Below are 13897 nucleotides of genomic sequence, written 5' to 3' on the forward strand. Positions count from 1 at the left end.
CTATGGGGTATCTATGAATTTCACCGCTCGGGTAGACTATATGGCTCTCCAACACTGTCTTGACTCCCTATCCAAAAGTTGGGCATAGGAATGCTCTCCATCACACTGGAAGTCAGAAGCTGACTCCGTGATAACATCCCACCAAGTCCATGATGGGCACGATCAACTGGCTGAGATGACTCAACTTGGACCATCGACCCGGGGGCTGAGGTCGTTGAAAGACATCTTCATCATGGTCCCGGGTGGGCGAGGACTCGGGCACAATTTCAATTTGGTCTGTTGCTTGGCTTTGCGTTTGCGTTTGCGTTTGTGAGGATAGAAGAGGAGGTTGTTGCGTGTGATGCGCATTACCCTGTCGAGGATATTGAGTGCTTCCTTCGTTAGGGAACAGCTCAGACAATTTTTGTGTGTTCAGCGTGGGAATAGGCTCATGTGGAAATTGTGTCGCTGATTGTACCCTTCGATAGAACATGGATGCATCCGACATTGGCGCTTCGGAGAGAGGTTCGGAATCCGGGTCGGCACATGTGTGAGCGCTGGGCAAGGGGAGGTCTTGCGAGCCATCACACGGCGATTGTGGTCCATCGTGAATCTCATTGGAGCTTCCTAACCGTGGGCTCGGAGGACGAGTTGGTGTATCAAGGCCATCTCCAATATCATCTTCAAGGTCATCATTGTCCGTTTCCGCGTCCGTTTCATAAATCACTGTTCTTTCCCGTTGGGCACGCTCCGGTGGGGGATCGCAATCTGTTGGCGCGGATTTCTGTGAGACTTCTGCTGATGACGATACAGTCGGCAATATATTTCCTAGGGATGATGGTAGTGTTGGGTCAGGGGAATTGCGACCGATGGGTCGGCTGTGTGTCGGCGTCTGGTTTTGAATCGTATCTTCTTCATCGGCTGACTCCCCGGCTATGTCTGATGCGCCAGGAGATTCTTCTTTGATGGAGTTCTCAGGTTTGGCGAAGTTCAATCGCGCCTTTTTCTGGGGTAACCGCGTCGCACTGCGAAACTGGGATGATGTGATAATTGCCAATCCTGGACTTTCCGGCGGTGACTGTGAAGATGGAATCTCAAGTCTCCTCGGTTTTTGCGGTGTGGTTGGAATATCAGATTTGGAAGGATCTTGAGGATCAGGTAGCTTCGTAAGACTTTGGGTTTCGTCCGACTGGGATATTGGTTCGCCCGTAGACAGGTCTACTTCCGCTTCAAGGGCCTTGCGAGGGCGCTTTATACAGGACAAGGGAGGTTCCGGCTTCACTCCCTTAGTCTCTGCCATATCTGATTGTTGACCAGCCTCCTTCAAGTCCTTTTCGGGAGCAGGCGGTAAATACACCATATTCACATCATTATCGTCATCATCGTCAATCGTAATATAGCGCCGCACGAAATCCATTTGTGTGAGGGTTTTATCGCGCTTTGCTGGGGGTTTATCTGTTGATTTTCGCTTTCCTCTGCCATTGCTTTGCTTCGGCGTTTGCCTCTTGCGTAGGGGAGGTCGTTGAACCACGGCGCTTTCCCTTTGCCGTTTCGGATGGTCGTCGTTCAACCCGAGTGTAGAGGGGGCCGGTCGGGCTCGTAGAGGTGGTCGGTATTCAGAATCTTCTTCGCTAGGATCATCGTCTATTGACACTGGCTGGGCAGCTTTGCGTGCATCTCCACCACCTCCCGTGTTATCAATGTAGTCGAGCTCGTCATCCTCCGGGTGCGGAGTATGAGCCACAAAATGGATTTGCGTGAGAGTTGACTGTGCGCGATAGGAACTCGGTAGAGATACTCTTTTCTTCGCCCGCCCAGATGTTGACAACCCTGGAGACGATGTTCGCTTCGACGTGGTGCTTTTCGAGGTCTTGGATGATGACTGGGGACTGGGTCGCCGCGGTGTTCGGAAATGATCACGGGGTGTTCCTGCTGCAGTATCTGGCGTCTTGTGGTCTTTCATCGCAGCTCTCACTGGACATAGGATTTCGCGGGATGAGCTTGGTGAGAGCCACGGTTCTTCCGAGGATGACGTTGGAGAAAGTGTTGCCCGTTGCCTGAGGCATACCGCGTCGACGCGTCGCTCCGTTACGAGTTCACGTGACCTCTTATCTCCCAAAACGGTCTTGTCAGTAGTTACAAAGGAATTATGTTTTACATGACAGACACTTATAATTGTTTCGCTTTTTATGATACCGCGAGAGTCTTAGAAAAAAAGGTGTGAAATCGGCATGATTGTGACTTTCAAATATTGACAATGCTTCTGAAACCCAATTACGATATGGATCATGATCATCATGTACACAAATGCTTGTTTACATGAGCCACTCTGGAATCGCATCTTCATCCTCCGGATCCTCAGATAGCAGAGACCCCTTTTCGATCTCACTATCAGAATCTGGAGCGGGTGGAGATGGAGAGGGCTGGGTAGCCTCTGTGGGCGACGGTGGTCGGGAAAGTATATCCACACTAGCAGACTTTGAGCCACCATTAGCTGACGAGTCGACTGCGATTGGGGCCATCGCAGATGATCCCTCGAGCGGGCTGGCTTGCTGATGCCCCTCTGATCCCGGTTCAGATTTATTTGGCACCACGATCAACTCATAACGAGGAGCTTTGGGTGCTTTCGAACGCCTGTTCCTCTGAAAAGTCGCAGACAACTGAGTCGTGATTGATGGCTCAGGAACCGGGGCTGGTGGGTCTTCCGTGGGCTCATCAAGGATGAAGCCTTCACCCTCACCAGGCTCGTCCGGAACGAAGCCTCCACCCTCATAAGTAACGACCTGGTTCTCTTCAGGAACGAATCCGCCGGCATTATCAGCGAAAAAGCCACCGGCATCTTCGGGTACAAATCCTCCGCCCTCTTCGGGGATGAATCCACCTCCTGCTTCTTCATCATAATCCATATCGTTCTCTGGTATCTCTGGTTCATCGGCGTAGTCCATTTTCTCATCTTCGTCTGCATAGACCTTCACTCTTTCAGCGATCCGCACTTTGATCAGGAAAAGTCGCCAAAGTCGCAGAGCTTCTGCAGCTCTTGCTTCGACAGCAGCTTGACGTCGTTCATCAGCGATACTTCTGAGAACCTCATGGAGAGCTTCTTGGTATTCTTGGGCAATGACGATTCCCCCAAACACTGCAGTGCCTCTCCGTCCTCTGAACTCAAAGCCGGTCACCGCGTCTGCGTAATCAATGCCCAGGATTTTCGCAGATCGAGCTGCTTCGGGATGTTTGATGTGGACTGCTCCAGGTGGGACCATGCTGGGCACGTAGATATCCAGATTTCCATATGCATTTTTCGGAATTCTTCCCTGTACAACAGGAGGCGGTCGATAAATTTCGGTCTGGTACTCTGCATAGAGTGGAGTTTCCTCGGCCTCGTCATCATCCTCATCACTGGCGAATCCGCTTTTGGGCCTGGTCGCCGGGACACGTTTGAGAGGCTGTTCGCCTACCTTGACATCCCGTCCCAAGCGATACCACTTGTCGGCGCTGCGTACGAGATGCACGTCAGAGCGACGATAGACGGTCTCCAGGTTGTCACTCTTTGAGGTGGTCTTGCTCAAACCCACATGTCCTATGACACGTTTGGGGAAGATCACCTCATTTCGTCGCAGGTGTCTCTCCAGCGCATAGACAGGATGATCTTTGAAGTCCTGGATGTTGCGTGGCATCGGTTCGGCGGCAGATTTGGATGTCAATTCGCTTATTTCAGCCTCATCACGATCTTCAAGGAATGGCTTTTCATAGGCGATCAGTGCGTCATTCCACCATTTCTCCCCATTCCGGGTGATCTCCACTCGGGACTTGCGGGTTTTCGCGTTGAAAGCTTTAGTGTAGCGTCGAGTAATATCTCGCGCAGAAGCATCATCCTCAAATGCAACCACATAACTCATGTTGTTGTACGGGTCACTTGCAGGAGGCTCAAATTTGGAAGGCTTGGCCAGAGACTTCGTCACCAAAGGATCGATTGGAATCCATTTTTGTACCGCCTCGTTGAATGCCTCTACCCAGAATACCGGATATGAGGATTCTCGAGCTACTGGTTGAGAGCCTATAAAGGTTAGTAGTTGCATAAGATATTAGCAGTTATCACATACCTAGGCGTACTGAAGTTTGAGCAGGGCGTGAAGTAAAACCAGGCCTTCCAATCCGTCGTGTCCGTGATGGAGTTGTCAGTCCGCTTGGTGACTTTTGCTGCTCGTCGGTAGATGTTTCATGGTCATCCGAGGAGATGACGATGTATTGTGAAGGCTTTTTAGACGGCGTCATGTCCTTGACGGTCCCTGAGAATGGTAGTGGTTGGAGGGAGCAGACAAGTCTCGCCTCCACAGCAGCGGACCGAAGCAAGGCACAGAACAGCTGCGCTCCGAAGTCGCGAGAACCCTGCAGGATTTTGGCTTGATATTGAAAGTCTTCCTTGGAAAAGAAAATTTCTCCGTCGGCCATGATAGATTCCTACTAATCTGTCAGATGCCATCATCGATACCATAATTTTGAGTCGACAAGTCTTACCATCCTCTGCTTGAGCTGTTCTTGATCTTCGGCCCAGTGAGCACGCTTCAGTCCCGGCTTAGTGACACGAAACCTTCGACTGAAGATATCACCAGCTTGATTGAGACCATCGATGAATGTAGTTGATCTTGTGAATTGCGGCTTATCCTCGTCGGGGTTCAGGAGAGCAATGATCTTTCTCGGTAGCATCCTCTTGAGATTACGCTGCTTGCCCATTAGAATACCCACTGAGTTTTCAGCAAAATCCAGACATACCTGTACCGTATCATCATTGCACCACCGGTTGCGCGAATTAACGTGAGCCAAGAGGCAAAGAAGATGAGCCTTATGAGCATCTAACCGCAGTTTCTTCTCAGCCGCGGTGACCGGCTTTCTTCTTGGGGGGTGCCTTTTTCCGGGCCTCTGATCCTCGATCCAAGGTAATCTGCAGAGTTTCATCTCTCCCCTCGCTACCGTCAGCCGTCCCAAATAATCCATGAGCAGGTTGTGCAACATCAACATCTTCCCATTCAACATCTGATTCATCAGAGGTGGTTGAATCATAGATAGTTTGCACGTTCTGAAAATCATCTGTTTCTGAAGGTGGAGCCACATTGGACTGCTCTAGCTGTGGAGGGTCGACGGGAATAGCCCTTGTCTGGCTGAACTTTGTGTCTCCAAGTTTGCGTCTTTTGATGGGTCGATCTGAGCGAAACTGGCCAGGGTCTCGGGCTTCGGCCTCTTCCAACATCTCCTGATAGACCTCGGGAATCTGGTCTTCACGAGGTGTCTCAAGGTTTGGCCGACGGCCACGAGGTGCCCTGCCCCGCGCAGGACGCGCTGCGGACTGGCGCGCCATATGTTGATGTTCGGTGCATCAAGATATTAGGTTCATCAAGGGAACTTTGCACGTCACGAGTCACGACTCTCTCGAGAACCCAAGTTCGGTGTCAGGTTTATTCACAGTCAGAGAGAGAGGTCTATTGAACAGCGAGTTGGAACCTGTCAAGCTCTCGTGTTGTGAGCTTCGAAGGGTTCAATCTCCGTGCTGATGCTGATTGGGGCCTGGTGCGTCATAGCGGAATATAGTTTATGCGGTCCTCTTATCACAACAGATAAGGCAGGTTTATGGGAAAGACCATCAGCACATCTTCGTATTTTTATGGTGAAGCTCAAAAGGCGATAAATAAAATTCGAGGCCTGTAAGGCACAATGAATACCGTCGGTGGATGGTTCACGATGACTTTTAATTCCATGGTCTGGTCCGTGGGTTCAACCTTAAGTAAGGTTGCCAGTGGCGACCACCAGAATATATATCAAACTTGCGCGGGAGGTTCCTCCCACCAAATCATTTTACTACGCCAGGCCCGCCTCATGCAGACTGTGCGCTAGAAAGAACAACCTGAACCATATAATTTGCTTAGTTCCTTAGCTTAGCCACAGAGTTAGTTCAGTGTAGGGTCCACTGGAACTGTAGAACGTTACACCTACCTCACCACGGGGAATCGTAGAGCTATACAACAATCACATCACAACGTCACAATGATAAGCTCATTGAGACAATTTAAGTATTCAGAGGCCACATCGAAATGAACCCTCTTTTTCCACATCTCAAATCATCTCAGTCCTGCAAATTTGACCTTTTGCTTGAACAATGGCTTCTTTCACCACTACATCTCTAACGACACCTACCCGGTGCACAGCCGATTTCTCTCTGATTCCAGTAGGATAAGCATTTCGATTCGAGTATCATTCCTTGCCACATTTGACTAACATGGATTTCGTGTCGTTGACTAGATTGGAGCAGCTACCCCGTCCTTTTCTCAACAAATCACGGACATCCAGCGGCTACTCCAAGATTCCGGATTGACATTTGTCACACATACTACCGGAACGACAATTGGTATGTATTCCCCTTGATGGGACGAACAAAGCTTTGAAACTAGAGCCCTATGCTTGAAAAAAGCCACAAAGATATAGCTTGTTTCAAGGCCAACGCCTCTTCTCCAAGTCCGTCGTTTTACATACTAGAGAGCAAGGACTCACCCACGAGAAAAACAATAGAAGGTTCATGGGACCAGGTTGTCCAGCTGATTGGAATGGCACACACCCTCACTCATCAGCAAGGGATTGCTAGAGTTCAGACAGATATCCGCATTGAAACTAGGTATTGAGTCTGCCCTATGAAGCTCTCCGAAGCCCAGCCAGTGCTAATTCTCATATGGTTTGACAGAACAGACAAAGTAGTTCAACCAGTCGGAGGATCCGTGTCGTCAGTGGAGCGAGTTTTCTCTGCGACTACCTAATCTCCCGACTGTGTTTGTTATTGGACGAGACTCCTGCCCAAGTCGCTACTAGGCACGGTCATTGCTATGAAGGGTAAAGATGGTCTACACTGCGGGCCATGATTGTAGGCTTCATGGCCACTGAGGAGGGCCTGATGATATGGACACAAGGGTCCAAAACTTGCTCTTAGCCATCAGCAGTACTCGGTAACTATACCAAAACAGAGAATGACAAATTCCCTCTCCTCTTTCATGATTGTCACTGGCTCCCAACACACTAGCGAGCCGCCAGAAGCCCCCTCGTGATCAGCGCAATCCTTCCAACGGGTCTCGCTCGGGGGAAATCCCTGCGTGGATCGGGAAAATGGCCAGAGAACAATGTAATAGGTGCAACCAGACAAACTCATCGCCCAGTAGACACGCCTGATCTACAGTACATCACCTCTCCTTTGCAGTTGACAGTAAGTGACCCGTGTCATTCATGCATCCCATTCTAAGCGACGAGCCGATTGGTGGACAGCCTCCACTTGGGCACATAAAGTGTTTTTGTTCAAGTCCGTGTCGCTGGTATGTAATTCCAAAAGCAAGCCTGAATTACCTTAAATCTCCCACAAACCTACAAAGTAGTCATTCTTTCCCGGCATTAACCTTGCTCTAGCTGAGTCCCTCTACCTTCTCGAGTTGCAGCTCAATTAGCTTCATTTGACGGGGCTGGCAAATCAATACAGCCTAGCTCCCCGTCGTTGGGGAATTCTCCAGCCGATCGCCCTTAGGCCCCGCAGCATACCGCTAGTCAATAATGGTAGGTTTTTCTAGCTGTATGGGCCTTGTTCATAGCCCTTGAAAAAAACCGGGCACTACTTTACCTCTTTTGTGTGTTTAATTTATTTCGGAATCTGTGTTCTGATCGTGGCTACTATAACAGCGTGTTGTAGTGGACGGGATAGTCTATCATCCAATGGGGGTTAAGTAAGGCTGTGGGCCAAGTAGTATTTGTCACAGGCAGCGGTCTAAGTTAGTTAGTTAGTCAGTTTCCAGGGTTTTGCTTTCCCTGTGTGCAAGCCACGTAACATTTCATTTGAACGGTAGTGCCTGGCGCAAATGAGGACGAGCGACTAAATGCGACCTGCATGTTCGACCGGATGATTGTTTCTCGGCGAATTAATGCTTACGAGGCTCTAAGGTATACCACGAATGGTTTAATATACCGATTGGGAAAACGCTAGAACAGATGGCTAGGGTATGTAAGAGTGGAACAGCTACGAGTCCTTAAGCTCACATTTTTGTACGTGATGGTGTCTGGGATTGAGCCGTAGATCAGTGCTGCCTGTTGCACACCTATCAACACTGTCATGTGCTTTAGTGAGCCTCCATGGTCTCCTTATGGACTGGCCTGCATGGCATTGCTTGATCGTGCCGGGGCCGAGTTTCTCGGAACCACACGAGATTGGCTCGGAGTTTCACAAGACTTCAGCTGTTTCCAGAGCAGCGACACAAGGAGTTCGTGGACAGCCACACCGACAACTTGGGTCGATGGGTACTCCGCTGTACATGTACAGTGGCAGTTCAAAAGTCTGAGTCTAGGAACTAGAAAAACACCTAACAAATATGCTTCCACTTCTTACTTCTCTCAAGGTCTTTTTAAAGGTCATTCAAATGGTCTTTCTTGATAGCTTTGTTAATCACGTGTTAAGTTATTTAGTTAGTTAGTTAGTTATCATTCGGCCTGTGACTAACTAACAAGATCATTCCGAACATTGGTCATAGTTTCAAACTTATGAAACCCCACTGTAGACCTACAGAATTCACTCCGTTTTTAGACCAGAAGCGGTGCTAGATAAGAATCGAGAAGCTTCACTGCAGATTGGACAAGAAGCATTGAATGACCAGCAATGTTCAGTCGCGGATAAATCGATGAAATACGAAACGCGTGGCATAGCAGAGCCCATAGCAGCAGCGAAGGTTTAACTAGACAGCACCAACCCCTTTCACCGGTCCTCGGCCCCGAACACGACCGTCTGTCTCCACCAGCGCGGAAACATTCGGTTGCGGGAGCCACGCCATTTTGGCACTGCCGAACTAAGGTATCTCGCATCTGAGTGTAAGTAATCATGGTGTTGTATTGGACATTTCGAAATGCTTGCTACATAGTTATCATCGCACGCCCTTCAAGCAAAGTATTTCCAGAAGTACAAAACTCAACCAGACCCTCGGGATCCCCCATTCTCCAAAATTTGGCTCCTGCGCCAGCGTTACCGACGCTTTGGGACCCGAGACTACTTTCCTGACAGTCGGGTCGGGGCCATTTTGTTTTGAACTTTTGACTCGTCCGATTGCCAATCACAGCCCCCGGTTCCCTCTCGATGGGAATCCAGAGTCGCGGTAGCTAGGGGTTGTTATTTTTGGTTGTGTTTGCAGGGTTCTTTTGCTGGGACAGGATCGCAATCACAGCCGGGGCCATATGCACGGTTGCTCTGCTGGCCCTTGGTTGGCCCGTCTTGGGGGCCTGGACGCTTGATCGATGATGATGATACAAATTCCAGACTCGAAATTCGGAGTACCCCGAGTACAATAGTAGACTGCTTACCCCCTCACTTGAGCCGTTACAAAGCATGAGCATGGGTGCAGTGAGTTCGGGCTGAGCGGCGCCACTGTTCCATTGCTACGGTCAGAGAGCCTTGAATGAGCTCCGCAATGTTCAGTAACTTATCTCGGAGATCGAGACGAGAGTTCATATGGGAAAGGTGTTGGCAACCATTCTACCAAGAATTATTTTTTTGTCCACGCGACATGGACGAGCCGTCTAAGTTGCAATTGGCATTTCGCTGCGCACATGAATTATAAACAGTCCGTGGAATCAGATCGGTTTTATTCGCACTGTAGAATATGAACGACAGGAACTTCCTGAGTAATACAATTGATCGATGTAGCGTCGTGTTGAATCATTTACACTGTAAATCAACGGAGCGGCAGAATGGAAACGGTGCAGAAAGCCCATTTCGGATCGCCGGAGTATCTTGTGCATTTCCGCGATGCGTGTTCCAGATCCTGGTGATGAGAACCCCTCAATTTTTTCCGCGATACGTGGCCAAGGCCAGTGCTTCACCTTGGGCTGAAAACATCTTATACTAGTAGCCTTTGTGACACTGATAATCTTTTCTGCGCCGCACCTAAATTGAGGACAGGAACTGGAGGAGCATTTTACAATTGTAGCCAATCATGAAAGGGAAAATAATACCCTATGTTTCCAGCCTCTCATCTTGCAGGGGACCCTATTTCTGACATATCAACTTGTCCACCGCTAAAGCTGAATGCGGCAGGAGTCTAGCACTTAGGCTTTGAGGCAAAGGACTTGCTGTTATTCCGGAGGGGTAATAATGCAAATTGATTTTTCCATCGTACATTTGATTTGGCCACCCCTACTCACTGGCAGCAAGCTAGTCCCGATTCATGTTGAACCACCTCCGGGATTTGACAGTAGTGCGTCATTCCATTCTAGCATGACCCTGAGGTCGTTTTTGATTTACATAGAAGATCAGGGCTTGGCATGATACCTTGCGTAAACGAAATCGCAGCGAGACTGGTGGTTAGATGTGAATCCGATTCGCAAAGTACTACTTACTACAGTACACTTTCTCCTCTAGTATTGAAGATGGAATTTCCTAACAGCTCCACAACACGACGGCTCTCCCCCCGATGATTGCGGGGCCGAGTTCAAAATCAGTGGTCGATCAGAGGAATTTGCCATCACGGTGTTCATTCACTTTCGATTTAGCCTAGCATGGCATTGATAGCTGACCGAACTATAAAGGGCGCTACCCACTGATTTTTAATATCAAGTGCATTTGATCACCATTTTGGCTCTATATCCCACCTCTTCGCACTCATTCCCACTACAAGACAAACTGTCGGGGATTAATGGCGACCGGGGGATTTTTGTGACCAGGATGGCCTTGCAGGAGATGCAACAACTCCGTATGGGTTTGAGAATGGGCATTTCTTTTTTTTTTTTTTACCCAGAAATGGTGGGGGTCCGGTCCCAGCACCAAGGGTGAAGCGGGCCGTTGCTGGGCTGGTTGCCAATTCCCAGCAGAATGGCACCAGTGCCCATTGGCCGATCGGTGAGCAGCCCTTCTGGTCAATTCTAGCAGGAGCAAAGAACTAAATGAAAATTAATGATATGCTAATTGTCAGTTTTCCTCGCTACCTAAGTTCTGCACCCGAGGAAGAGGTCGAAGAAAAAGTCGTCCAGAGAGGACTGACATATTCAAGAGCTCGGTCATGTTGGGCCTTTCTTACTAGTCTAGCCCAGACGAGGTCTAGAGTCAAGGGTTTGAGTAAGAAGTTATAATAACTACATGCTTGCACCTCCGCTGAACCCCCGACACCGGTGCCTTGGGACGCCCACCGTCCGGGTGGTTCCCGGCACCCCAGGGCCAAAGGTTCCCGGGCTACAAAGTAAAGTACACCAAAAAATCCCAAGACACATCTATGGATTTACCAAGTTTTGAATTATAGTCTGAACGGTTCTAGGAACTCGATCAGCCTCTTGGAAGATTCCTCAAAGAAGGGGGAACACATTTTTTATTATCTCCTCTAAAGATAGGTTGTCATTGCTCCGTGGTACCGCGTACGTACTCTCGTGTAGTATCCCGTCGGTATCGTGTATTTCAGCTCCGCCAAAAACACTATTCAATACATAATAATGATCCCACCTCGAAAGGAAAATTCGAAAATAGGAAATTCCTTTTCAGGTCTCTAAGAAAACGCCCTGTCATTTCCGGTTCGGCAATCCATAGGCTCAGAAATTAGAGAAACCTCAAGCTAGATTCAACTGGCTTTGGACTGTCTTCACAAGAACAACTATATTGCTCCTTTTTCCTATCGGCGTACGCCTCGACTTACTATGATGGAGACGGTTTCAGGGTTGCCCGCCGCCTGTAGCGCCTGTTCTGATGGACTCGGGGCCTCCCCGCTAATAGTCCATGTCCATGCCCATGCCCGACCCTCTGACGTTTTCTGGACCACTCTTCAGTATACTCTGGCTCAACCTTGTACCCCATCCATGCGCACACTTGTACTCCACTTAACCCTCCCCCCTGCGGGCCTTGGTTTTCGCGACTTTTCCAATGTCGATCCCAACCCCGGCAAGCTCATAAGCGATTCTTTTATACTTGGTCGGATCAGCTTCCCGCCCTGCCAAATTGAAACTTAACCCAAGCTGTCGGGCTCATCGAGGACAACACCGAGACCCTTCCTCGTCCCGAAAATATTTCGCTCTCGTCTGCCCGATCTCATTACTGCTTACGCTTGAATTTCGTTGATCACCCGTTCATTCGACTAATTTGACCCAGCGTGGGACGTGAAATGGAGCATTGCCAAATTCGCTGGCCTACTCGCATATTGAATCCACTTAGTCCTAGCTCCTCTACGGTACGCTCCGCCATCGTGTGCCCTAGACCGGCAACGCCTTCCCCTGTCCATTAAAAAGGTCCAAGCTCTTACACCTCATGTTCTGTAGCCCAATTTTCAAAAACTTTGACAGCAACCTGTCGATCTATTCAGCCGGCCCTTGATAGGGCTCACCTCCAAATCCCCATCCGCCTGGGTCGATCCCAGAGGACAAAGATCCATGGTGACCAGGATGGGTACCAAATCATCCGTAAGTCTCCAAGCTATTCTATTCTCAAAGGGAAGCATCTAGCTGTCCTCCACTATATGAATGTGGTGGCTTCATCCAGCCGTCATCAAGTTGGAAACACGCAGATTTCCAACTCTGTTCTGCGCCATGATTCCCACGCCGGCAGCTCGATATTTTGCTAACATGCCCTCTATGCAGGAACCAAAAAGCGAATGGTAATGCCCAATCTCAATGTTGCAATTTTTTTGTTCACAATTTGCATCTCCCACGACGCTTTTAATCCCATGCTAATGATCTGTCAATAGTGACACACAATCGCTGACAGAAAGTGTAACGGACTATCCTATGGAAAATGGCAGACGGTATCACAGGTACCATGAAGGAGGTTTGTTTCCAGTCTCATGATCATTACTGTGATAAAACATCTGACTTCACTAGCCTATCCATACCCCAATGACGAACAAGAGCTTGATCGTCTCGACATGCAACATCACATGTTTAAATTGGTCATGGAGGGCAAATTATACCATGTCCCACTTAACAACCCTAAACAAATTCTCGATATCGGTACTGGATCTGGTATCTGGCCTATAGAAATGGGTATGGTTGTTCCGCCTCATATATAGATGTTGTGTGTCAAGTGCATGGGCTCATTACTTGCTTTCTCTGAATTCTGCAGCAACATTATTTCCAAACGCCGCAATCACAGGCACAGATCTTTCACCAGTCCAACCAACCGAGGTTCCAGAAAATGTTCACTTCCTTGTCGATGATGCAACAGAAAAGGAGTGGCTATGGGAAGCGAATCATTTTGACTTTATTCACGTTGGACACATGACTGGAGCCATGGAGTCTTTCAAAGGCCTGCTACGGAAGGCATTCACACACCTTAAACCGGGATCATATCTTGAATGTCATGAAATGGACCCGAAACCAAAATGTGATGACGGTACTATGCCGCCCGAAAACCCAGACGGGTACAGCGCATACGCTTTGCATGATTGGTTTGACCTGCATATGCGGGCTAGCTCCGAAGTTGAACCCTCACGACAGTTCCGGATAGCACCTCGAATTGAACGATGGATGAAAGAGATCGGGTTCGTTGATGTTGAACAACGAGTCTTCAAAGTTCCGATAAATACTTGGCCAACCGACGAGAAAATGAAGGATATCGGAAAATGGAGTGAGAGCAATTGGCTCGAAGCGCTGGCAGGTTGGTCCTATAAGCCTTTTCTCGGACTGGGTTGGTCCAAAATTGAGATCGAAGTCTTCCTCGTCGACGTGAGGAAAAGCATCCAAGACCGGAATGTGCACGCCTATATGGATTTCTTCGTGGTGACCGGCCGGAAACCGCTGGCCGATACGAAGTCATCATGACATGAAGCCCCCTAGGATGCTAAAGTCGGATTTTGGCACCTCCACGACGTATATACACTCTCCTACACTTTTTTGACCATGCCTTGGCTGGGACGATTCGCATAAGATACCACTGGCCGGA

The 13897-nt window shown here is 49.0% G+C and overlaps 5 protein-coding genes across 5 annotated transcripts; 2 read left to right on the forward strand and 3 right to left on the reverse strand.

The window, feature by feature from the left end:
- Positions 1-112: 112 nt before the first annotated feature.
- Positions 113-1942, reverse strand: N7473_002867 (uncharacterized protein; the record flags this gene model as incomplete). Its single annotated transcript, XM_057148807.1, has 1 exon — positions 113-1942. The coding sequence occupies one exon, from the start codon at positions 1940-1942 to the stop codon at positions 113-115; it is 1830 nt and encodes a 609-aa protein (XP_057012461.1).
- A 352-nt stretch (positions 1943-2294) lies between these two features.
- Positions 2295-4710, reverse strand: N7473_002868 (uncharacterized protein; the record flags this gene model as incomplete). The annotated part of the gene is made up of 3 exons (XM_057148808.1): positions 2295-4033; positions 4080-4437; positions 4495-4710. 3 exons carry the CDS (start codon positions 4708-4710, stop codon positions 2295-2297), a joined length of 2313 nt encoding a protein of 770 aa, XP_057012462.1.
- A 136-nt stretch (positions 4711-4846) lies between these two features.
- Positions 4847-5332, reverse strand: N7473_002869 (uncharacterized protein; the record flags this gene model as incomplete). The annotated part of the gene is made up of 1 exon (XM_057148809.1): positions 4847-5332. One exon carries the CDS (start codon positions 5330-5332, stop codon positions 4847-4849), a length of 486 nt encoding a protein of 161 aa, XP_057012463.1.
- A 938-nt stretch (positions 5333-6270) lies between these two features.
- Positions 6271-6647, forward strand: N7473_002870 (cell wall biogenesis protein; the record flags this gene model as incomplete). Its single annotated transcript, XM_057148810.1, has 2 exons — positions 6271-6376; positions 6505-6647. Coding segments are annotated over 2 exons (249 nt in total), but the record flags the coding sequence as incomplete, so codon positions are not given.
- Positions 6648-12402: 5755 nt separating this feature from the next.
- N7473_002871 (class I SAM-dependent methyltransferase) lies at positions 12403-13776 on the forward strand (the record flags this gene model as incomplete). Its single annotated transcript, XM_057148811.1, has 5 exons — positions 12403-12420; positions 12598-12614; positions 12705-12784; positions 12838-12999; positions 13079-13776. 5 exons carry the CDS (start codon positions 12403-12405, stop codon positions 13774-13776), a joined length of 975 nt encoding a protein of 324 aa, XP_057012465.1.
- Between the last annotated feature and the right edge of the window lie 121 nt (positions 13777-13897).

Source organism: Penicillium subrubescens, assembly GCF_028828155.1.
Source record: "Penicillium subrubescens strain IBT 31985 chromosome Unknown utg000002l_segment0_segment0, whole genome shotgun sequence".
Lineage (NCBI taxonomy): Eukaryota > Fungi > Ascomycota > Eurotiomycetes > Eurotiales > Aspergillaceae > Penicillium > Penicillium subrubescens.